The sequence below is a fragment of the Thunnus thynnus genome, chromosome 18 (genome assembly GCF_963924715.1).
Source record: "Thunnus thynnus chromosome 18, fThuThy2.1, whole genome shotgun sequence".
Taxonomy (NCBI): Eukaryota; Metazoa; Chordata; class Actinopteri; order Scombriformes; family Scombridae; genus Thunnus; species Thunnus thynnus.
Window position 1 is genome coordinate 24,758,236 of NC_089534.1, and position 24,534 is coordinate 24,782,769.

Below are 24,534 nucleotides of genomic sequence, written 5' to 3' on the forward strand. Positions count from 1 at the left end.
TCTCTTTATAAAGCCAGTATTGAATTAATTTTCTCAGTACTGGTGAATCATTAATAATAATTGTATTTCTCAATGTATTTTGCAATGTCAAGTCCTGTAGACAGATGATAAGGTATTGATCTAATCTCAATGTCTCCTGTTGTCATTTCTACATGTTTTTCAAGCCGTGAGAAATTATTGAAAATATTTTGAGGAAACAAAGTATTTTGTAACAAATATGAAGAACAGTCTAACCTAAATGTAGTGGTAAAATGACTTTGTTAATCTGCTGAAGGCCTAAGGTCATTGCTAATATGTTTTACACAACAACAGCGCACTGTTTAAGTTAACAGCGAATTGTTATGAACAAGCTAAAACCAAAGCTGTGTGTTTGTAGCCGAACTGTCAAACCCTCCCCTGCAACCATAGCACTGAAGCCCTACAGAAACCCAGGGAAAACCCTGCACTCCTGCCTCGTGACAACACTAGTAGTTTGGGGGGGCCCACCACTCCCCCTGAAAAAAATCCTAGGATGCAATGAGTCACTGAATGAATCATTAACAATACACAGGTGTTTTCACTTATTTTGTCTGATTAGATGTCTACTCAGGACTATGTGGGCATGTACAGACTCAGTTGATTGACATCTGTCTCATTTTTATGTTAGTGTTGCTGAACTTGTCATGGTGGAACAACTTACACATTTGTCATTCTTATTAGACATTTTGTCCCGTCAAAGTAGAAAAAACACAAGTGTAAATAATAAGATGAATCACATATATGGTATTCACTTGTGAGTTATCTTTTCATCCACTATTTGTGTAAGGTAAACTCTCTAACTTTTACTGAAATTACCAACAGAGAAAAACAGAAATATATTCTTCTGTAGAGCTGCCAAGCACCAAATTGTCAAGTAGCTAAGTCTGTATAGCTAGCCTGAATCCAAAAGTGCACTCAAACATGCTTTTAAACACTATCTTGAAATATAAAGGAAGTTGGTTGTCTTAAAAGATGCCTGGTCACAGTAATTGTATAAGAACTTTTATCAGAGATCAACACATTGATGCTCATGAACACTGTGACACGTAACATCCAGATTGAACAAGAGAAACACACAGAAAGAGGCAGTAAGGGCTCGTTCACACAAATTACAGTGCAGTTTTCATTTTCTTTGATCAGAATTGTGCCAGAAAAGGGAACAACCACTCCATGGGAGAAAACACAAAGGTTTATTTTGGTGGCAGACATCAGACATGCCGCACCTTTAGAAGGAAAAAACAGTTTAACTTCAGCAGCACTGTAAATGTCCATAAGAGTCAGTGAAACAGGTGTATTTCAGTTTTGTGTGGTTTTTTTTGTTTTGTTTTGTTTTTTGTGTGCGTCTTTGATAGCAGTGAACTGACAGGAAAATGAAGCATTACATGCAGCAAATGTCCTGAGCCAGACCCGAACAGGGGACACTGCAATCACATGTTCAGTATCTAAACCTGTCACACACTAAGACACCCCTTCTTTGCAATCTCTGGAATTGTTCAGTGACTTATGCTCCTTGTTATGCTATCTGTTAATGCTGTATCAAATATAAAAACTCCTGAGTCTGGAATTATCTCATTGACTGTGTATTTATCAGGAGTTTGTGGTGCTATTTATGCAGCGCTGTTCCATTAACCTGTTTGCAAAATAATTGTACATATGGAGATAGGGAAAAGAATGAGGTGGAGACCTTATATGTTTTTTAACCAAGTGAATGCGCCACTCAACTATATATTATACACTACTCCACCAAGAGGGAGGGCGGTGCATTAATATCAGAGCTGTGCTGTTACTTAAAAAGTCATCCAGTATCCAACCATCTCTGTGCCCAATGATTGAAAGGTCCACCTCTTTATAAACTGACCTCCCATCACGTACCTCTTATATTCTTTAATAAGTTTACTTAACAGAGTACCAGCAGCTCATAAACAGACAAGTGAAGGGCAGAGAATGAGAGAGGCTCACACTCAAGTTCTGCTCTTTTGTGGAGGGCTCTAGGTGATGATTGGTTCCTTCAGATTTTGAATCAGCCAATGACTTTTTGTACTGACACCCACAGCTGGAAATCAATTTGCTGACGGCACCTGGAGAGAGAGCAGGAGCAGGAGAGAGAGAGAGAGAGAAATTGAGGGAAGAATATACACACAAAAACACAGTGCCACTGACATAACATATTGTATGTACTCAAATGAAATGATGCAATCATGATTGGAGGTACAGTAATACAGAGATAACATCTGTGGTTTTACAAGACCTACAGTACATGGACCAGATTACTATAAATCTGAGGCATTTCACAACATCCTCATCTAATTTTAATCAGAAACTGACCACACTCTTTTTTCCCATTTGCCTTACTCACTGCAAGTCACAATCATGACTCTTAGTTATTAAAATGAAATTATGCAAATCTGTCAGTCCTATGAGAATGTCAGTTTCGGCAAAATTAATAAATAAGTAAACTTTTATTTTAAGTGATTTTGATATTGCCACAAGATGACAGAATGTGGCTTGACCACAAGATGTCTGAATTATTTACAGGTATGGATCCAATTTAAATCTAGAAACTCCAGGTGACTCATTTATTTATCATACTTTACACTTTTGCCATACCACATATTCTTTATGGATTTACTTGTGGCTGAAAATATAACTGTTCCCTTCTAGTAAGATATACCAAAGTAAGCCTGAGGGCAGAATCAGGGGTGAATCTTACTGGCAGAGACTGTGAAATTGTTTGAGGCCCAAAACACAGCAGATGTGGAGTGTTTGTGCAACAACTCTTACTTTTGGTAGTCCATGTTAAATAATTGCGTGCATGCGTTGTAAAAACTGTTATTGTGGGTTACACACAGAACCAAATAACAGCTCTCAGAATTTATATATATTAATCTACAGACACACTGAATTCATAGAAGTCTGATTCAAGTAATTCTACAACACATATTAGTTAAATAACTGTGTATATCCCCAAGAACTTACACATGTGTACATGTAAGGGAGAAAGAGTGAATGAGTTAAGATAAGACACGCTTTACTTATTGTCCCACCCTTTTTGAATTGCCTTGACTTCATTGTTGTCTTCATATATAGTATGTCAAAAATAGTAGTTCATAATGTCACTGTGTTTGGTGGTGGCAGAAAAACAACACCAGGTTCTTCTGGTGTGGTGTAGTGTGATTATTAACAACTTTAACACTGAAATTAAAGCAATTAATTTGGTCATTTGGTGTCAGTGGTTGTACTTTGCTGTGTGATACAACTATTTTACCTGTCCTTGATATAATTCTGCCGTGTGCTCAGTTACCTCAGTGGAAGTGGGAGCTTTGTCAAAAAATATGCATTACGAAATTTGACAAAATAGTGTTTGTACTGGTCTGTACAGCACTAGCTAGTCTTAAAGGTTGGTTTGTCTATAGCAATCTATAGATTATTATAAGATATATACACTAAGATCCCTTTTGTAAAGTAATTTTAGAGAAAATGTATAAATGCCTTTCTACTGTTATTGACACTTACTGTAGGTATTAAGGTCATGTATTAATTATACTCTTTAGTGACCAAAATTTTTCTGAAATTGTTAAAAAATCTTTATAAATCTTTCAGTTTTACCTTTCTAATCCCCTTCAAAGCACTCTCCTCGAGATGTGAAACACTTTTCCCAGCACTTTTTCCATGTTGGTGAATCTTCTCCCTTTCGTCCCAAATTTTTTCCACAAGGCTGTAAGCATACGCTACCTAGTGACTGATAACTCCACCCTTGTCCCACACTATCAATGGCTTCTGGAAATTTTTGAATCTCCCTCGTACACGTAGCAGTATTTTCCCAGACTGTGAGACATGTATCTGTATGGTTTCCAAGATAACATTCTGTACATCATGGTCGCCTAGTGTTGAAAAAACATTTCATGTGTAGGTTAAAAAAAGAAGTATTCCAGTAGTACTTAGTGTATATACATACTTGAGTATGTACACTAACTTGTGTGTCCTACATTAGGACTTTAAACATTTTCGCTTATAGTGCCAATATGATATCTGAGTTCTGATATCAAGTCAAGTTGAATCACATTTATTTATTGAGCACATTTAAAAGCAACGCAAGCTGACCAAAGTGCTGTACAGAACAAAATCATGCAATAAAAACAGAATGGAAGACTAAAAACAAGACAACCACGTAACAAGTCGCACAAATTAACAAACATAGTTGAGGCATAGAATGAGAGCCTATTTCAAGTGCATCAAAATGGTAAAGAATAAAAGTATGTTTTGAGTCTGGACTTCAAGGAATCAATGGAGGGGGGAGATCTGATAGAGAGGGGGGTGCTGTTTCACAGTCTAGGGGCTGCACGAGCAAAGGGGCAGCCCCTCCTGAGCTTAAGATTTGTTCACGAGACAGCCAGAAGCCCCAGGTTAGATGACCTGAGAGTCCTGGAGGTGGAATAAGGGGTTAAAAGGTCAGAAATATACAAGGGATATACAATTGATCCTGAATTGCACTGCAAGCCAGTGGAGAGTGGCCAGAATGAGGCTAATTTGGTCTGCCCCGTGTACAGGGAATTGCAGTAGTCTAAGCAGGAGGAAATTAAGGCATGGATGACTTTTTCAAGGTCTTCGAATGAGAGGAAAGACTGGATTTTAGCAATAGTATGGAGCTGAAAGCAGCTAGCTTTTACTACTGCATTGACCTGCTTGTCAAACTTTAAAGCGGAGTAAAATATCACCCTGAAGTTTTTAACATGGGGTTTGACAAAGGTGGACAGGTTGCCTAGGCTGTTGAAAATTGATTTGTTGGAGTCAGAGGGGCCAAATAGGACAACTTCAGCCTTGCTCTCATTTAACTGCAGGAAGTTTTGTGCAATCCAACACTTGATGTCCTCGAGGCAGTCCATAAGACTGAATAGATTGCACTGGTCATTTGGTTTCAGGGGGAGCTACAACTGTGTGTCATCTGCATAGCAGTGGAAGGAAATGTGGTTCCTTTGGATGATTTGACCAAGGGTGTAAAGACAGAACAAGATGGGACCTAGGATGGAACCCTGTGGGATACTGCAGGAGAGACTAGCTGGGGGAGAGGAAGAATTGCCTATGCTGACAGAGAAGCTTCTATTGCAGAGGTAGGATGCGAACCAGTTTAAGGCAGAGCCAGTAACACCAACCCCATACCTGAGGCCGTTGATTAAAATGTTATGGTCTACTGTGTGCTGAGGTCAAGTGGAATCAGGGCGGCACAGTCACCTGAGTCAACGGAAAGGAGCAGATCATTGGATACTTTCAGCAAGGCAGATTCTGTGCTACAGCGGGCCCTAAAACCAGACTGGAATTTTTCCAAGATGTTATTTTGGTGTAAATGGGGCAGGAATAGATGTATGATAACCTTTTCAAGAACTTTTGATAACAATGGGAGTTCAGAGATTGGTCTATAATTACTAGGCAGGGTTGGGTCTAGGTTGGGTTTTTTCAGGAGGGGCTTGAAGCAGGTTGGAACAGTACCAGTGGCCAGGGAGCTATTGATTATGGAGAGGATAGTAGGACTAGCTGTGTCAAAGACTTCCTTCAGGAGAGAGGTGGGAACCATATCAAGGGGCAGGTTACGGGTTTCAAAACAATCTTTATAAGAGGAGGGTAACAAGATGGATTGAAAGCTGTCCAGGGTGGATGAACAGACCACTGAGAAAGCTAGGTCACGGGTGGAGGGGTCAAAGTTGGGCATGATATTTGAGAGAAAGTCAGCAAATTGTCAGATAAAATCTTTATGTATTCTTGATGGATGATAGACAAGTGCAATTAAGAGGCAATTAATTTGCAGGCCTACTTTAATTAATTGCACCTCGAAGCTGCAGAAATGATCAGGATTTAATAGGTGACAGTTAAAATGTTTTTTGAACACAATGGCAAGACCCTCACCTTGTCTATGACAATGGATCTAGGTGTGCAGAAAAGGTACAGTCATCAGGACAGAGTTCAATAAATGGGGCAAGCTCATCAATGTTAAGGCAAGTCTCTGTCAGCAGGAACAAATTAAATTATTTACATTTGCTTTTCTGGGGGGTGGAATGTAGTTTTGATCTGCTGCAATTAATTCTAATGGGATGGTTGAATCCACTAGTGACAGAGATAGCAGAGAGTATATTGAGACCACCATACACATAAGGGGAGCTAAAGGGGGCAATAACTGTAGATGGCTGCATAGAAGGGGAACTGATGTCCAGTGAAGAGCGAGTGAGCTGAGCAGGGACACATGTGGTGGTGATTACAAATGGTCATGGACGTTGTGAGGACTGGACCACATGCTGAATATTTGCCAACAGCATTCGGCTACCCCACCTGTTGGGATGAATCCCGGATCCCAGAACAAGTTAAAACTGTCAACTGTTGTTTATCCCTACATGCAGCACTATTCTTGTGATGGAAGTTGGGAGTGAGGGCAGTAAATCAATGAGTTTGTCCAGAATGACAGGGACTGTGGCACCAGGGAAACAGAGTGTGATAGCATTAATGAAATGGATCTCCCTGGTTATGGAATCTCCAATGATTAATGTGGTGGGGTGATGAGAGGATGAGGAGGTAGTGTGCAAGCTGGACTGCAGGGGGAATCACCAGGATGGACTGGAGCCTCAACCATCAGGGATATGAAGTGGTTAGAGAGAGTTTAAGGAGGTGGTGGAGAAACTCTCCTCTAACCAAATCCCTCCTTCGGCTGCGATGAATCACCTTAGCCCAGGACAGCTGTGATGGCCTTGGAGTGGAGCTGTGAACCGGGGTTATTCCCATGCCGAGCTGGTGCTGGCAGCTTCAGTTTAGCGGTGGAGGTTGTGGTGTCCAATGCCCCTGCAACCAGCTCACGTTTGGAGGAATGGCCGCTCACTTTGGTTGCAGGACTCTCCAGGAGGGCTGGCCCAACGCCAGTGTGTATCGAAGGCAGCCGGGGAAGAGTGGCTGCAGAGGCTGAGACTGATTATAGCCATGAAATTCTTTACTCATTGTTTGACCAATATTTTGCGATATAGGAAGGTTAAACAGACAGTGTAATTGCATATTGCAAGTCAGGGTGAAGATGCTGATCTAATATTACCACGGAAGCTGAAGTCATTCCACACAGGGCTACATTTTTCAGTTTAGTTCAACCCAGAGAGTCGAAAAAGACACCCTAAATCATCTTAAATCTGAATAAAATGTACTTTTTTCTCATTAATTGTTAACTGTTTTTATGAGATTTTTGAGGAATAAAGGGAAGGATGGAAGAATTACCAGGCTGCTATTAATCCATGGCATTAACACCATATTAAGACATCTTCTCAAGTTTGATGTAATTTTTTCTTCTCTCTAAATGTCAATGTGGATTCTGTAATCTTTGAGCAAACATTTTTTTCCCCCAATACACTTAGGTCACATAAAAACCTTTCAGTTTACTCCTGCTGGGTCTGAGTGCTTGATTGGTTTGAGTGATGTGACAGTTTTAGTATTTCATCTGTATGGAAGGAAACAAGATGTTTCATATTTGGGTTCTGCAAAACCTTGCTTACATTATGGCAGTACAGGCAATGTTGGACATTAGCATCTACCCTAAAAACTAACCAGGTCTCTCTCCAGACTTGTACTTAGCACCAGCAGGCTAACAGTGTCTTTCTGTTGGAAGATGAGATTATTTGAGCAGCTATGGTGTCAGGGGTTTCCTGGCTTTATATTTTCAAACTGATTCTTAACACTCTCATGAGACTGTTGGTTTGCATCATACCCATCAGCCAGTTTGTCAGTTATTTAGACCAAAAACAAGTCATTTTTACTTTTTGTTATACTTTGTCTGTTATACCTACTGGTATAGACGCAATAGAGATGAGACACACTGATATACTGCAACAGGTAAATGGCCTGCCATTAGTATAATGCAAGGCGGGATGTACAGTGAAAGCATACATTCTGTTGATTCTAGCAGTGAATGATTACAGGCAATATTGGCTCTGCTTCCAGAGGTGCAAGGTTGAAAGAGATGATTGATTCACTCCCTGACTGACTCATTCATTCATTCATTCATTCATTCGTTGGATACACTGATCTGTATTACAGCTACACAACAGAACCCTATCTGCGCAGAAAGATGTATAGCTACTGATAAAAAATATGATCAGTTTATGAAACCACAGCATGCAACCCAATAAATAAGAAAATCACAATAAACTGTAGTCTTTAATGCAATCACATGTAAAGTACTTATGTATAGCCTTTCATTTAATATTTTCCAGACCATTTCTATTACTTGGAAAAATCAAAAATCAAAATGACAATGGGACGTAACAGCTGTTAACTGCCTGTCCCAATCCAAATCTAATATTTCATTTAGAATCAGTAGTTTAATGATAATAATAATAATAATAATAATAATAATAATAATAATAATAATAATAATAACAATAATAATAATGTATTTGTATAGCGCCTTTCATACAAAAAATGCAACTCAAAGTGCTTTACAAAGAAATTACATGCACTAAGTGCTTCACATCAAAAAAGACATAAAATGAACATAAGAACATGTAAATGTACATAAGATGGAAAATAAAACCCACTTGATAATATGACTAAACATAATATAAGATAAAGTGAAAATACAATACATAGAATGTGTACTTCTGTGGTGGTAATTTGAGAATTATTGAAGATTTTGCCATGTGTACACAATCTGTGAATTGGTGCCTAGATATTTGAAGCCATAAGCATTTGGTACAATTCAATACAATACCTGAATATCACGTCATAGGAATATAAACATGTTTAAATAGGAATGTAAATAAAACCCTTTTTGTATTTGACCAAATACACCAAACCTCTTAAATGCATTTGTATCTATCCTATATGGCTAGGATTCTATGTGTGCACATAATATTGTATGTACACCCATGCATCTAAAGTATGATATTACATTCATTCACTCATGAAAATCAGCCTCTTTCAATCAATTGTAATGAATAACCTCAATAAGGGCTGCATCGGCAGTTCTGTTGAAAATGTGGTGAATAAAACCCTCTCTAGGTTCAGCCATGAGGACGACCAGCGACAACACAAGAAAGACTGCGATGCACTTCATCCTGAAAACAAGAACCATGAAGTGTACAGTTGTTTTTATCAGTGTTACAATGGAAACTAGACATAATGCTGTAGATATGCTAACAATTTGAGCAGATGTCTAAAGATTGCTTTGTTCATACTGTGAGTAACTGAGGATTGTATATTTAGTGCTTACCTTCCCACCGATTACAGTTGAGAGTCAAAAGGCTGCTGTCAAAGAGAACTATGTGAACATTGTAGTGTAGATCTTTAACAGATGGAGGCTACACACATGGATGTAGATTCAGTAATGGATTCTGCACAGGGCTCCCTTTTTCATCATGCTTTATGTTTTTATCTTCAGTTTTTTAGTATAGCTCAATCTGTGTTTTTCACCAAAAAAAGTATATTGAGGCACTCATCAGATCAGATCCATGTTTATACCCCTCTGTTTGATGGCAGGGCTGCTATAAGTCCATGGCATTAACACTACATATAGACATTATCTCTAGCCTGAGTTATGTTCTCTTAACTCTTAAATATATTTCTGTCTCATTTGTGTAAACATTTTACAAAACTCCCTGGCACAAAGAGACTTCAGTTAACTGCTGCTCTGCGTTGCACTGGCTAAAGTGACATGTGAATAACAGTCTCTATGCTGCAGTGCTGGCCTTTGTGTTTCTTGGAAGGAAAATGAGTCAGCAAGATGGTTCATCCTTGACTTGTGCTCCCTCCTTGCTTATAGTATTGCAGTGTAGTATAGTAATGCTCACTTCTAGTATATTATACCCACATTTCTGATTAAACAGATAGTAAGTTATGGTATGGTTAATATTAGGGATGTCCAAATAGAAGTTTTTCTGGCCCCGTGTCTGATCCGATACTTATATTTACATAGCAGCAGAAGATAAGCAATGTCAATTTAATATGTATCTGACACATATAGACTACTGACTTTGGCACACACATTTTTCATGAGCTACTTAGTCTGAATACCAAAGGTCCCGGTTCAAAACTAATACATTCATCAGTGTAAATGATTGATCTGAAATGAATGGAAGTTTAACTGGGAGGAAGCAACTCCTGAGATTTATGTGATGGGATCCACGAGAGAAAAGACGTCTCCCCCCGTTGGAGTTATTGGAACTACAGAAAAACTAATTAGTGACAGCTGATATGACCTGAGCAAATGGGAAATAGAGAGTTAGAGTCAGAGTTTAGTGAATCACACACTAATATTCACTTGCATACACAAACAGAATGCTCACACTGTAGGCTGTTGTAAAGGAGAGCAGCACTGCAACAGCAGGCTGAGGTGCGCGGTTCAGTAATGAAAGGGTCTGCATTTGATTGGCTTTATTTTAGCCAATATCCATCTTTTAAAAAATGTCCTGGCTTGGGACATTTGTAGTTCATATAGTATGAGATTATAGTTAAAAGTAAAACTCTGTTCATCACCATTATCAAATAGCATTTTTGAATAAGACAGAGACATGTTCTGATGTGTTATAATGCAAAGCAGATTTATTTGAAATTCCAAAATTCATTCAAATTTCCCAAAACAATATATCAATGCAAAGATATATGTTCACCAATGTTGTATATATCAGTTGCCCTGGAGGGTCAATATTTATAGGCGGAAATGCAACACACATTTTTTTTCATTCAAAACATATTTCAAAGGGGCCCTGTTAGTGAAAACCAGGCCGCCCTGGGTTGTAATCGATTGAACGTTTGTCTCGCTGCTCTTCCTGCTCATCAAAGACATCACCACGTCCACGGCCTCTGATGAGCCTGGTGGAGGGAGAGAAGATTCAGAATGACAAGAGAAGCAACAAGACACGTTGTCAATAATAATAATAAATATGATAGTAGTAGTAGTAGTAGTAGTAGATATGATAAATATATATATATATATATATAGTTAAATAATATTCACTGTAATTTTAAAAAAAAGTTGCATTAATTATTTTTTGGAACATTAGTGGTTTAGTAGATGTGAAAACAAGTAACAAGTTCTTACCTATGGATCCATCCGCCAACTAAATAAAACAAAAAAAATAAAACAATTACATAAAATCTGAACAATACAGTATCATAACACATTCCATTGTAGTACAGGACAGCAACAATAATTAATGCAATATAAACACATTGTATGCTAAAGGATTATAAACTGAAAAAAAAATCCCAAGACTAAAAAAGTCCAAAAATCTTTAAACATAATTTCAAAATATAAAATTAAAATTTTGAAAATGGCTAAGTAATTTCCCAAAACAGCTGAGCACTGTAGTTTTTTATTAAACTTAAACAGGAGTAAAAATGCATTTGTTGGGGACTATTTTCTATGGCACTTAGTTATATGAGACTTTGGCAATACAGAAAACATTTGTTACTAGAATCAATTCATTGCTGATTTTGGTCTTGAAGGGATTTGTTGACTAAAGGAAAAATATAGAATATCACCAGATACTCTTTAAATTCATGCATCCATATGACGTAACAATAATTTGACATTGACAAATTGTCTTTATTAGGGGTGTTCCCCGGAGATAAAGCTGAGCTACTGACACACGCAAAGTGCTCTCAAAGGACTCTCCATAACCTGTTGTTCTCCTTCTCCTTTCCACAAAGTTAGGTTGTAAAAAACAGGCAGTAAATGAAAAATGAAGAATCGCCTTTTAAGTTCTTCTACACATTTTACATGCTGTGCTGTCGCTGTGTTACGGTTGTATAAATAAGTACAGGTCTGTCTGCACATTAGCAATGCACTCAGTTTAGTTCAGTAGTCAGCGCAGTCGTCTATGATTTGGGAGACTTGAATTCAAGACCTGATGTGGGGACCTCCTTTGTAAGATAGTTTATTTATAAACATTTGTTTTAACACTTTAATATCCTAAAATTAAAAGCACAATAGAAACATAAATTGGAATTTTATACCTATTTCCACTTTTATTCAAATACAAATACAAATAAAAATTGTTTTTCTGCTTCAACAAATATAGATAGAAATACAAATACTGGGCTCTCTGCACATGCCCAGTAAATACTAACATTAATGATGAATGCAGTAATGTGCTCTGTTACTAAATGATAAACCTGGATGTGCAGTCATGAAAGTAAAGTGATTTGATTCTATTTTGCAAACACTGTTGTTATTAGTTACACATATACTTTTCAAACTATCTCATGTTAAAATGTTTGGCATTGAAAAGACCATTGTTTCCATGACCATACCGTGACTGACTCCTCTTATAATCAGTCCAAAAATACACTCTCCAGGTTCAGCCATGAGGACGACCATGGACAACACAAGAAAGACCACGATAAGCTTCATCCTAAAAAAAAAAAAAAAAAAAAAAAAGAATAGATAAATAAAGATTTTGAAAATCAGAACAGTTTTGTAATGCAGGCTACATGATCATCATATACAATAAAAATACTCTTTCTTGTTCACAAGTAAACGAGGTTGAAATATTTAGTTCTTACCTTTCAATTGATTCAGACTAAAAGTCTGTTCTCAAACAGAGCAAAGTGAGCAGTGTGAGATTCACAGGTGATGCTGATAGCTGTGCCTACTGGTTAGCAGATATTCTTCTCTTTATATATGCAACCCTGAATTATTTCAGTCATTGTTTGTGTCATATTTAGTCATATTACAGGAAGGGCAAACTAATAATCTCATTGCATTTGGGAGGGATAGATAATTGATCTAATCTCAACCACAAAACCAAAGTGAGTTTTCACAGAGCTCCCTCCCCCCATCACTTCCTTGCCTTCAAGTTGCAAGTTGGACCACATGGGTGAATGACTAGTCCTGAAACAATTAGTTGTTTAATTAATTGACAGAAAATTATGAATTTCTGGTTAAATCTTCTTGAAAATGTGAGAATATACTTGTACTTGCTCTTTTTATAATGGTAATTTAAATATATTTTTGGACTTTTGTAACCAATTTGAAGATGTCTCACTCACTATTTCACTATTTTCTGCTGCTGTTTCAGTAAAGCAAGCTAGAGATACTCCATAACAAAAACAGACATACAGAGAGGATGAGGAAGTTAGTGCCCAGCATCTAATTTTTGCCAACCATCCTGCCATGACTGAAAGAGTTGCATATTTTCTAAAGGCAGTTGTATAGAGTCAAGCACAACAGTATAAAACAGTGTCATATGCATGAAGATTGATATCACAAGTGTACAATACAATATTATTCACATGAATTGTAAAAAAGAATTAGTCCAAGTAAGTAAGTAAGTAAGCTTTTTTTTATACAGCGCTTTTTAAAACACACAGTTACAAAGCACTTTATAGATACATGCACATGCATGCATCTAACCTCGAGAAAATGAATGTGTGAAAATGAATTTATAAAATGTGGCAGTTTGAAAGCACAAATGCACATACAACACATGAAGCATCTGTGCTGACAGTGGTGTTTCCTGCCAGCATCAAACACACATTTCAAGATAGACTCACAGACACACCCATTAATGCAAGGATTGCAAGGTGATTTCAAAAATAGTTAAAACAGTTTTAACATCTCACATTGAAAAGATAAATCTCTGTTAAAGATATAACATTTTTCATAGTAACTTGCAACTTTGAATAAGACCATGGAGAAATATTTTGGCATGCAGATTTATTCCAAATGACAATGTTTCCAAAGTTAAGTCAGTATTCCTGAATCAATTCAATGTAAACATATTTTGATGCGATTGTTGCTCTGGTGGGTAGATACTTATTTTAAACTTGTGTTTAAAGAGCAAAAAGCTTTTCTTTTTATCCAAAACACAGAGGCTCCAGTCTAGTCAAAACGTGGACGCCCTGCGCTGTAATCAAATGAACGTTTATCCAGCTGCTCTTGCTCGAATCCCCTTCCGCGGTGTTTTCTGACAAGCCTGGTTGAAGCAGAGAAGACTCAGCATCAGAACATAACACCATGCAACAAGTGGAGTTCAAGTAGTAGGAATACAGATTTGTAGTTATATGACATTCACTGTGACAATTAAATAAACGTTACTTTCTCTTTGATATGTGTTGTAACATTAATAGTTGTAGAAGTTGTAACAATTGTAGAAGCATGTCCTTACCGATGGATCCACTTGCCGGCTAAATAAAACAGAGAACAAGAGAAAACAACTCTGTTAAAACTCTGGACGTTTTACTGTATGAGGTATCACAAGAATACAATATCCTTCACAATAAAGTAAATGCGTACTTTAAATAGTTCCACCTACACAGATATATTTTATATATAAACATTATACGTAAGTTAATGTATCCATATGATTTTTATTCATGTGAGATTAAGTGACCTTTTACACAATGATTATTTTGACATATCTTAGTAGAAAACCAGGTGTGATTAATAACATCAATAACTAATAATAACTAATGTGATTTTCCTGCTCAACCTGGATGGTGGTCATTAAAGTGAAGAGACTGTATGCCATTTGGACAGCAATTTGTCTTTGTAACCATTTGTTATCCATTACTGTTACATGTTTTGTCAAAATGATTTTGTAATGGTATTAAAAAGACCCATTGCTTCCATGACAGTACCGTGAAACGCTCCTTTAACAATCAGTCCCACAAAACTCTCTCCAGGTTCAGCCATGAGGACGACCATGGACAACACCAGAAAGACCACGGTACACTTCATCCTACAAAAATCACAGTGGCCACATTTAACAGTAGTTTGTTAGCTTTATTAACTGGATGTAGCAAATACTTTGTCTTGTTCATTAACTCAACTAAACTCAGGTTGTAGTATTAGGTTCTTACCTTTCCAATGATTCAGTCACAGTCAAAAGGCTTTTCTCTGAAAGAGATGATATTCACAGTGGTGTAAATATCTGTGCTTACTGGCTGATAAGTACACCGCTCTTTATATGTGCAGGGCTGAATTCCTTCAGTTATTGTGTAATATTTAGCAAGATTGCATAAAGGTGAAAGATCTAATTGATCTAATCTCAAACACGTATCCAAAGTCAGTTCAGGCACATATTTTTTCATTGCAACATCACATTCACAGTTTCAGTTTCAGTGAAGTATTAAAAAATAAGTAATTAAACAATAAGTCAGCTTACAACTTCTCACATATGAGGATCAGCTGCCTTCTCAGTTACATATCATTGCAATTCAAATTTGAGGGGTTTTTGCTCTACTGGTTGGACAAAACAAGCTATTTGCATACGTCATCTTGGACTCTGGGGCATTATGATGGGCATTTTTCAAAATTTTCAGATTTTTTTTAGACTGATAGATTAATTTATTTGTTAAATAATAATAATAATAAAAAAAATTATCAGTAATGATAATAGTTGCTGGATGTAGCTCAATATTAGAACTGTGTAGTTACTAGATGACGATATAAACAAATGTCTCACTCATTCAATAAGTGGACTTTGCTGTAAGATGTTGCTCATTTACCCTGAAGCTTTGCAAGAATTCTACTATGCTTAATACAGATTGAATCATTTCTAATTGACACTGGTGAAGACACTCTTTACTTAGAGTTTTGACACAGATACCAAAAGGATACTTATTACTCAGCACCTCACTTTAAGTGAGTATTAACATATTTTTCGAACATTTATATTTGAGAAAAAGACGTTAAAAAAGAACTTTGCTTAAATGAAATAAAAATTGTGGTTAAAATTGAATGTATTTTACAGTGCTCGGAGAACCTACACACTAAATCAAAGCTCACGTTAATTTTATTTTGCAACACTTCGACCAACTACAGGTTATATTTTGCCTGTACTCCATGCATTGTAATTTTATTGATTTTGTATCCAGCACCTATCCCACTGAGGTACCATGATGTGCTCACAACTACTTTGATTTATATCAGGAATTGTCTGATAAAAATAAGCAAGATAACAGATAAGACCAGACATTCAATACCAGCTTTGTCAATGCAGTATACAATACCTGCGTGGGATAAGGACAGGATAAATACCACTTAAGTTGGTCCCAGAAAGTATTGAGGTTCAATATCCAGGCCTAATTAGCTCTTGTCTGGTTAATGTGCTCCTTGCAAGCCAGTATATATATATCAAGCCAATATTATGTAGAGTTACTTTAAGTGTATTTGGAGAGGTGTATCATCTTTGCACATACAGTATGGACTTTGCAATTTTTCTCATTCTTCTTTATGCTGATCAGACTCTGACAGTGTGGCAAACAGTGAACAATGTGACAAGTGCTGATTATTTGCCTGTTGTTGGTCATTGGGTTAACTCCATGTTTAAAAATGATGTGATACTATCAACAAGACTGTTGAGCCCTAACATACATACATACATACTGTATACTGTCTCACTAATCAATTCCACTGTTACTGTTACAAATAGGGCCGCAACTAACAATTATTTTCATCATTGATTAATCTATCAATTGTTTTCTTGATTAGTCAATTAGTCTTTTTATCTGTAAAATAATGGTGAAAAATGTTTATCATCGTTTCCTAAAGTCCAAGCTGCAACATAAAATATCTTCTTTTTTGACCAACAATCCACAACCCAAAGATATTCAGTTTAAGATCATACAGGACGAAAGAAACGAAAGCTGGAACCAGAGAATTTCAACATTTTTTTTCTTAAAAAATGACTTAAACGCACAATATGTAATTTCAGCCGCTAGGGGTCTCTCAATCAAAACAAGAACAAAAGACGGAATGTGATGGCGGTGTGAAGTAGCAAGGGATCATGGGAGTTGATGTCTTCGTTGTTAAATAACCAGCTTCACCGGGATAGGATTACTCTAGTGTTAATCATTCGGGATGTTCTTACCGGGAGCCGAATTACCCACAGAGGTCTCCCACTCTCGAAAACACAACAGACCTGGAGATTACAGGTTAAACACTGAATAAAGCTGTTTCACCTAAAAAATCAGCGTTTCTCCGACGATGTACAGCGACAGACGTCCGGTACGGGCTGTTAGCCGAGCTGCTGCTAACACTTGTTCGGTTTATTTCTCTTATAACTTTAGATCCAGACGTTCGGCCGGTTTCTCCAGGGAGCCGAATTATCCGCAGAGGTCTCCTCCTCTCCAAAAACAAACGTACACGCAGATTCAAATCATTAAAATACTAATTAAAGTTGTTTTACCTAAAAAAAATAACAGTGTTTCTGTGACGATGTACGGCGACGACCGGACGTCCGGTACGGGCTGTTAGCCGAGCTGCTGCTAACACTTGTTCGGTTTATTTCTCTTATAACTTTAGATCCAGACGTTTGGTCCGTTTCTCCCGGGAGCCGAATTATCCGCAGAGGTCTCTTCCTCTCCAAAAGCAAACTTACACGCAGATAAAAATCGTTAAAAATATTAATTAAAGCTGTTTCACCTAACAAATCAATATTTCTCCGACGATGTTTGGTGACCACCGGACTTCCTGGAGGTCTGTTAGCCGAGCTGCTGCTAACGTTTGCCCAGTTTATTTCTCTGATAACTTAAGATCTAGACGTCCAATGATTAAAATCCTTCTTCCGGCTAAAAGATATACTTAAAAATGACTTAAATTTATCATGAAAACGTGGCTTAAAACTGAATAAAAGTCCATTTTTAACAGTTTCTGTGGAACAACTACAACGCCGATGTATTATCTTGTATGTGTGTAAGTTACTCTTTGGTAGACGCCATTGTAGCGGACAAACACAGCGCTGCCATATGCATCTTGTGTGTGTTTACTCTTTGGTAGAGGAGGTATGACGCCATTGACATGCAACCAAATGAAACGGTCCGTTACTTTGATTAAATTACAGATTTCTCTGGGTTTGAAAATTGTTGGAAACATTTGGGATAATGTAAGTACACAACTCAACAACATATATAACATAGGTCTAGTTGTTTTTAGACATTTTAATGTGGAATAATTACATATGATACCTTTAAAACGATTAGTTGATTATCAAAGTAGTTGCTGATTAATTTTCTGTTGATCGATTAATTGACTAATCATTGCAGCTCTAGTTACAAACATGTCAAACATAAAGACCTGGAGGTCTTGTTTATACGCTTTTTAATCAACATTATATAATCACCATCGCTGAGTCACCACCACCATCATTGCCAAGTCGGGACACTTGTGTTTATTTCTTTTTCTTGGTTATGAAATAATGTGGGTATGAAGCAGAGGATGAGTCATAATTAAGGCCTTGTCTACATGTATATGGATATTTTTCTGAATGGATATTTTCCCCCTCCATTAAAAAAAAATCTGTCCACATGACTGTCGTTTTACAAAATATTTCTGTACACACAAGAACGCAAAAACGACTCAATTTTGCAAAATATCCGCATTAGTGTGGACAGGGTTTAAGTGGACTGACGCTCTGTGCATTGCAATATGGACAGCAGCCTGGCAGGATAAAGGTTTACTGATTACATTAACATTGTTACTTCCCAATAACATTCTCTTCCTGTAAAAAAACAAAAAAACAAACAAACAAACAAAACAAAAATAATAAACAAACAGGATTTACATCTATGAATAAGGTTTAATTTTTAACACTGCAAAAAATACTCATGAAATGCCATTATATTTGTTGGGTTGCTTGACGCATGGAAGTATAGTTCTTGGACATTTACTTATACAATGGTCACAACACTACTGATCTAGCATTTTGACATGCATGTATCCAGCATGCAGACATGTTATCAAAGTGCAGCAGCTGCGTTCACTTGCTGTAGTCCGGGACAATTTTCTACAGTTCAGTTTTGTTACTCAAGTTTTTATTTTTCAGAAAGCAACTTTTCTGTTCATTGTGAAAATCCATATTTTTGTGTTCTATACAAACAAAGTAAAGACACAATATTGAGCCCACTTTTATTTCTTTTGATTTGATTATCTTATAGCAATAGTATATCTGTCTTGTCATCTTAGAAATTTACATTAAGGAAATATTAATTTGGTCAAGTATGGATTGCAGTTTAATTCTTGTATCACCCTCAAGACTGTGCTATAATCCTAATGAAGCTATGGCTCTGTAAGATGTTAGAGAGACAAAATAATAAAATTTGTTCTGGAGGCCTGTGGCAGCACATCTAGAGCTGTTTATGTTCAGCAAAGTGCTGTGTAGGTGTGTGTGCATGCACATGTGTGAGAGTTGTATTTCTACACGTGTGTTTGTGTGGTGTTTTTCGTTCTGAACGGGGCAATGACAATGCAAAACCCGTGCTGTATCAGTGTTAACAGCTTGATTACAATCTTATCACTTCCCCATGTTGTTTCCACTTTTCTTGTCACTGAAAGGAACTAAATGTGAGAAAATGCACAAGAAAAAAACGAAAAAGGGAAATGGTTGTTACTGAGTTCTTTTTTGGCCTTTTTCATTTGTACTTATGCTTTTTTATAACATTCTTAATTGGCAAGGATATCTGAATATTTCAGATATTAAAGTGATAATTCCTGAAATTTCAGTTTTTCCTTCTTTTTTGCTGCTTATTACTGTTGGTTGTTTCCCTGCACATTCTGAAGCTTATTTGTCCTTTTAATGTCATTTACTTGAATCTTCTGTTGGAGATTCTGCAGGTTGCATGCATCTCTTTTTCTATTCAGCCATGGTGGTTATACCAGTTTATTCTCAGCAGACCAGTAGCAAATGTTTCTTGGGAAAGAGCCTTTGCCTTTCCTGAAATGCTTATATACCAAATGTAAAAGTTTGCATAAAAAAATATGACATGAGGGCTCTTTCATTTACTGCTTTCAACAAATATACGTCTTGTGTTTTATGCCTTCAGCTGCACATTGAACAAATAAGTTACGTTCAGCAGAAAAAACAAACTAGCATGCACAAAACAGTGGCATCAGGCGTTTAGTAAGCTCAGTGAGTACCTCTGTTTTCTATTTCTGCCCCAGTGGTTGTCCTTTATGCACTTCAGGATAAAATACATACAGTACTGTAACTCAGCAAAAATACACAGAAGGATAATGCTGTGTGCCTTTACTGCAGTGTTGCACTTTTAAATTAAAAAACAAACAATTGGCATAAATATATATCCTCACATTTGAAAAGTAGATAGCTCACCCAATCAGAAGGCCTTAACTGAAGCTACACTATAAATGGCCCAATCTAGACAGCATATTGATTTTATTCAATTGAGAAATTTTCAAGTTTTTAGTTTTTTCTTCATGTGAATGCACAAGTGTGCTATGTAACCATGTAGCTCCAGATTAGGCGCAGCTGTGTCTCCATCCAACCTTCAGCTCTCTGAACTGGTTCCACTTTTCTGACAGTGAGATATTTGAGGGTTTTACGTGATGTGGAATGCCAAGAAACCAGCATCTCACCATGATCCTGACAAATCAACAGACAATAAGGAGCCACGAGCCGAGGGTTTGACTTTGATCCAGGTGTAAGGCCCCTCTCTGCTGGCTCAGAGAGCTCAGTTAAGTCATACTGTAGCACTAAAGTCTCAGAAGGACGTGAATTCACTGCATCAGCTAAAAGAAACCATCTTAACCATCCTCAGGCCCCTGCTCTTTGTTTTATTCCATCCTGCTTTAATACCTCTGTCCATCTCTCTTCCAGTAAGTAGTCTTGTTCATTTTTCTCATGCCTTTGCCACACTCCTTTTCAAACTCAGACACTTTTGATTTATCCACTTTGAGATGACTCCACGAGCACTGCTTCATATTCCTTAATATACACATGCACACAGTCTTCTAATACTGGTCACTCAGCAGCTCCACAGTTAAAAGGTTCAGTAGCCAAAGCACCTTGGTAGTAATTGTTGAGGAAGTGCAGACTGGTACTCATTTTTCAGTTGCTCATTTTCACATCTGGTTATGAGATTCAAATGTGGAATCTCTGCCTTTTGAATAATTGTATTTTCTCTTTATTAAATGTACTCTTACCATTAATGCTTGCCCCAATACTGATAGTAATAATAAAGAAATATTAAATACAATCATTTTTAAAATGATTGTATTTCATTTTTTAGAACAATGGCTGATGTAATTAAAGATGGGTTGTTATGGAAAACTATTATCTACTACAGTTGGGCTGGATTTTGCTGTTAGAAATGTTTTGTTATAGCATGAAGCCATATTCTTCACTGTTTTTTGTTGTGATGACACTTGAAAAAGCCATTCTCAACTGCCCCACAGTGTGATGTTGCAGCTGGAAAAAATAGGGGAGGGAGCCGAGCCAGCATTATCGCAGCCAATCACAGTAGCAGTTTTTGAATAATGCAACTAATGTTTTAATGTTTAATATACACTCACAGGCTACTTCATGAGGAACACCTGTGCAATCTAATGCAATCCAATACAACAGCTCTGCCATCAATTCTACATTTACGAAATATCAATCAATTCAATCAATCAATCAATCAATTTTTATTTATATAGCACCAAATCACAACAAAAGTCATCTCAGGGCACTTTTCACATAGAACAGGTCAAGACCGTACTCTTTAATTTACAGAGACCCAACAATTCCCCCATGAGCAAGCACTTGGCAACAGCGGTAAGGAAAAACTCCCCTTTAACGGGTAGAAACCTCAAGCAGAACCCGGCTCTTGGTGGGCGGCCATCTGCTTTGACCGGTTGGGTTGAGAGAGAGAAAGAAAGAGGGAAACAGGGGGGGGGGGGGGCAAAATAACAACAATCATAACAATAACAATAAGTAGCAATAGCAGAAGGTGAAGGCTAGGCCACCAGGGTGTCCTGCGAGATGAGAAAGCACAAAAAAACTCTGGGGAAGAAGCAAAGTTTGTGACATGCATTGATGTTACATGAATGCATACAGATGGAGAGGAGGAGGAGGAGAGAGGAGCTCAGTGCATCATGGGAAGTCCCCCAGCAGTCTAGGCCTATAGCAGCATAACTAAGGGCTGATCCAAGGTGAGCCTGGTCGGCCCTAACTATAAGCTTAATCAAAAAGGAAAGTTTTAAGCCTACTCTTAAACATAGAGAGGGTGTCTGCACCCTGGATCGAATCTGGAAGATGGTTCCACAAGAGAGGAGCCTGATAGCTGAAGGCTCTGCCTCCCATTCTACTTTTAAAGAATGTAGGAACCACCAGTAAGCCTACATTCTGGGAGCGCAGTTTTCTAGTGGGATAATATGGTACTATGAGCTCTTCAAGATATGATGGTGCCTGACCATTAAGGGCTTTGTAAGTTAGGAGAAGGATTTTAAATTCTATTCTAGATTTTACAGGAAGCCAATGTAGCGAAGCTAAAATGGGAGAAATGTGATCTCTTTTTCTAGTTTTAGTCAGTACACGTGCAGCTGCATTCTGGACCAGCTGGAGAGTCTTTAGAGACTTGTTAGGGCAGCCTGATAATAAGGAATTACAATAATCCAGCCTAGAAGTAACAAATGCGTGAACTAGTTTTTCTGCATCTTTTAGGGAAAGGATGTGCCTGATTTTTACGATATTACGGAAGTGAAAAAAGGCAGTCTTTGAAATTTGATTTATGTGGGAGTTAAAGGACATATCCTGATCAAAGATAACTCCCAGATTCCTTACGGTGGTGCTGGAGGCCAGGGTAATGCCATCCAGAGTAGCTATATCATTGGATAATGTGTTTATAAGGTGTTAAGGGCCAAGCACAATAACTTCAGTTTTATCTGAGTTTAGTAGTAGAAAATTGCAGGTCATCCAGGTCTTTATGTCATAAAGGCATGCTTGGAGTTTAGTTAACTGATTGGTTTCATCTGGCTTCATTGATAAATATAATTGGGTATCATCTGCATAACAATGAAAATTTATGGAGTGTTTCCTAATAATATTACCTAAAGGAAGCATATACAAGGTGAATAGTATTGGTCCAAGTACAGAACCTTGTGGAACTCCATGTCTAACTTTTGCCTTCATGGAGGATTCATCATTAACATGTACAAACTGAAATTGGTCTGATAAATAGGACTTAAACCAGCTTAATGCAGTTCCTTTAATGCTAATTAAATGTTCCAGTCTCTGCAAAAGGATTTGATGGTCAATTGTGTTGAATGCGGCACTAAGATCTAACAGGACAAGTATGGAGACAAATCCTTTGTCCAATGCAGTTAGGAAGTCATTTGTGACTTTCACCAGTGCTGTCTCTGTGCTATGATGCACTCTAAATCCTGACTGAAAATCCTCAAATAAACTATTGTTATGTAGAAAGTCACATAACTGATTAGAGACTGCTTTCTCAAGGATCTTAGAGAGAAAGGGAAGATTAGATATAGGTCTATGGTTGGCTAAAATGCCTGAATCAAGAGTAGGCTTCTTAAGAAGAGGTTTAATTACAACTACTTTAAAAGACTGTGGTACATAGCCTGTTACTATAGACAGATTGATCATATATAGTAAAGAAGTGCTAACTAAGGGTAAGGCTTCCTTAAGCAACCTAGTTGGGATGGGGTCTAAGAGACAGGTTGATGGTTTAGCTGAACAAATCATTGAAATATTAGGAACACCATTCAATAAAATGCACTCCAGTACACCAACACCACCCACTATGACTTCAATAATAAACATAAAGTGGAATTATCACCTTTCTGACTCTGTCAACAAAAACTGAAAATGTATAAGCTTCATAAAAGTAGAATTTATGGCAGAGCTGTTGTATAGCATTAGATTGCACAGGTGTACCTAATGAAGTGTAAGTTGGTGGGTGGGTAATAACCTTTTTAGTTAGCTCTTTTCAAAAAACATGTTTGCAAGTGATTTATAGATGTTAAGATATAAAGTATTTAAAAAAAGGATCAAATCTGCAGTTGATTTGAGCTTCTGAGTCTTTGTCTCCAAAGTCAGTAAACATACAGAAGTATGAACATGATGTGTTGTGTATGCAAGAAGTGGCCACAATTGATCATTATCATTGTGACATCAGCATTAGTCAGCGTCTCTGTAATTGTACATTCTCACAGGAAAAGAAAAAAACATCAGAACCACAGCAAAACTGGTAAAGAGCTGTTGTGCAATCAAATGAATTCAGACACATGGAAGTTTTTAAAGAGTGATGCAGACCAAGCAGAAAAGAAAATTATGTGATATTGTTCTAAAGGCCTCTGAAACAGCAACAAATTCAGTGGTCTTTAAAAAGTGTTTTGCTTGTTTTCCTGCCAGTGTTACAGCTCTTTACATTCAGAGCAGTCACCTTTTGACTTGTTTTGCCACTCAATGATTGTGATGTGATAGTATAAATGTGAAGGAGTCACATCATCTTTAGGAGAAAAATACTATGTTACTTTTACTGCATACACTTTTAGTCAAACACTTTAAAAGTCTTGTTCTTAAACCTTCCAGTTATTACTTCCTCTCTACTTTAGCCTTAGTGTACAGTGTTGATTTTCTACACTGGCTCCACAACATGCTTATTACAAACCCAGGCTTGGATTTGAGTTTTTGATTTGAGGATTTGATTTGACTGAATCAGATGTGACAGCTGAGCATTTCCTGAAAATGTATAATTTTCAGGAAAAATCTGCTGCTGCCATTAGTTGGCATGCTTAGCATTAGTAGTAACAACTTA

At 37.3% G+C, this 24,534-nt stretch overlaps 2 protein-coding genes across 2 annotated transcripts in view; one reads left to right on the forward strand and one right to left on the reverse strand.

Moving 5' to 3' along the window:
* LOC137169913 (exostosin-1) overlaps window positions 1–24,534 on the forward strand; it is a gene marked incomplete at its 5' end in the record, with an annotated part of 255,452 nt that overhangs the window by 135,052 nt on the left and 95,866 nt on the right.
* LOC137169074 (pleurocidin-like peptide WF3) lies at window positions 10,551–14,964 on the reverse strand. Its single transcript, XM_067572047.1, has 6 exons — window positions 14,842–14,964; window positions 14,615–14,720; window positions 14,148–14,158; window positions 12,292–12,392; window positions 11,078–11,096; window positions 10,551–10,848 (listed from the first exon to the last, which is right to left on the reverse strand). Exons 2-6 carry the CDS (start codon window positions 14,717–14,719, stop codon window positions 10,746–10,748), a joined length of 339 nt encoding a protein of 112 aa, XP_067428148.1. The 5' UTR covers window position 14,720; window positions 14,842–14,964; the 3' UTR covers window positions 10,551–10,745.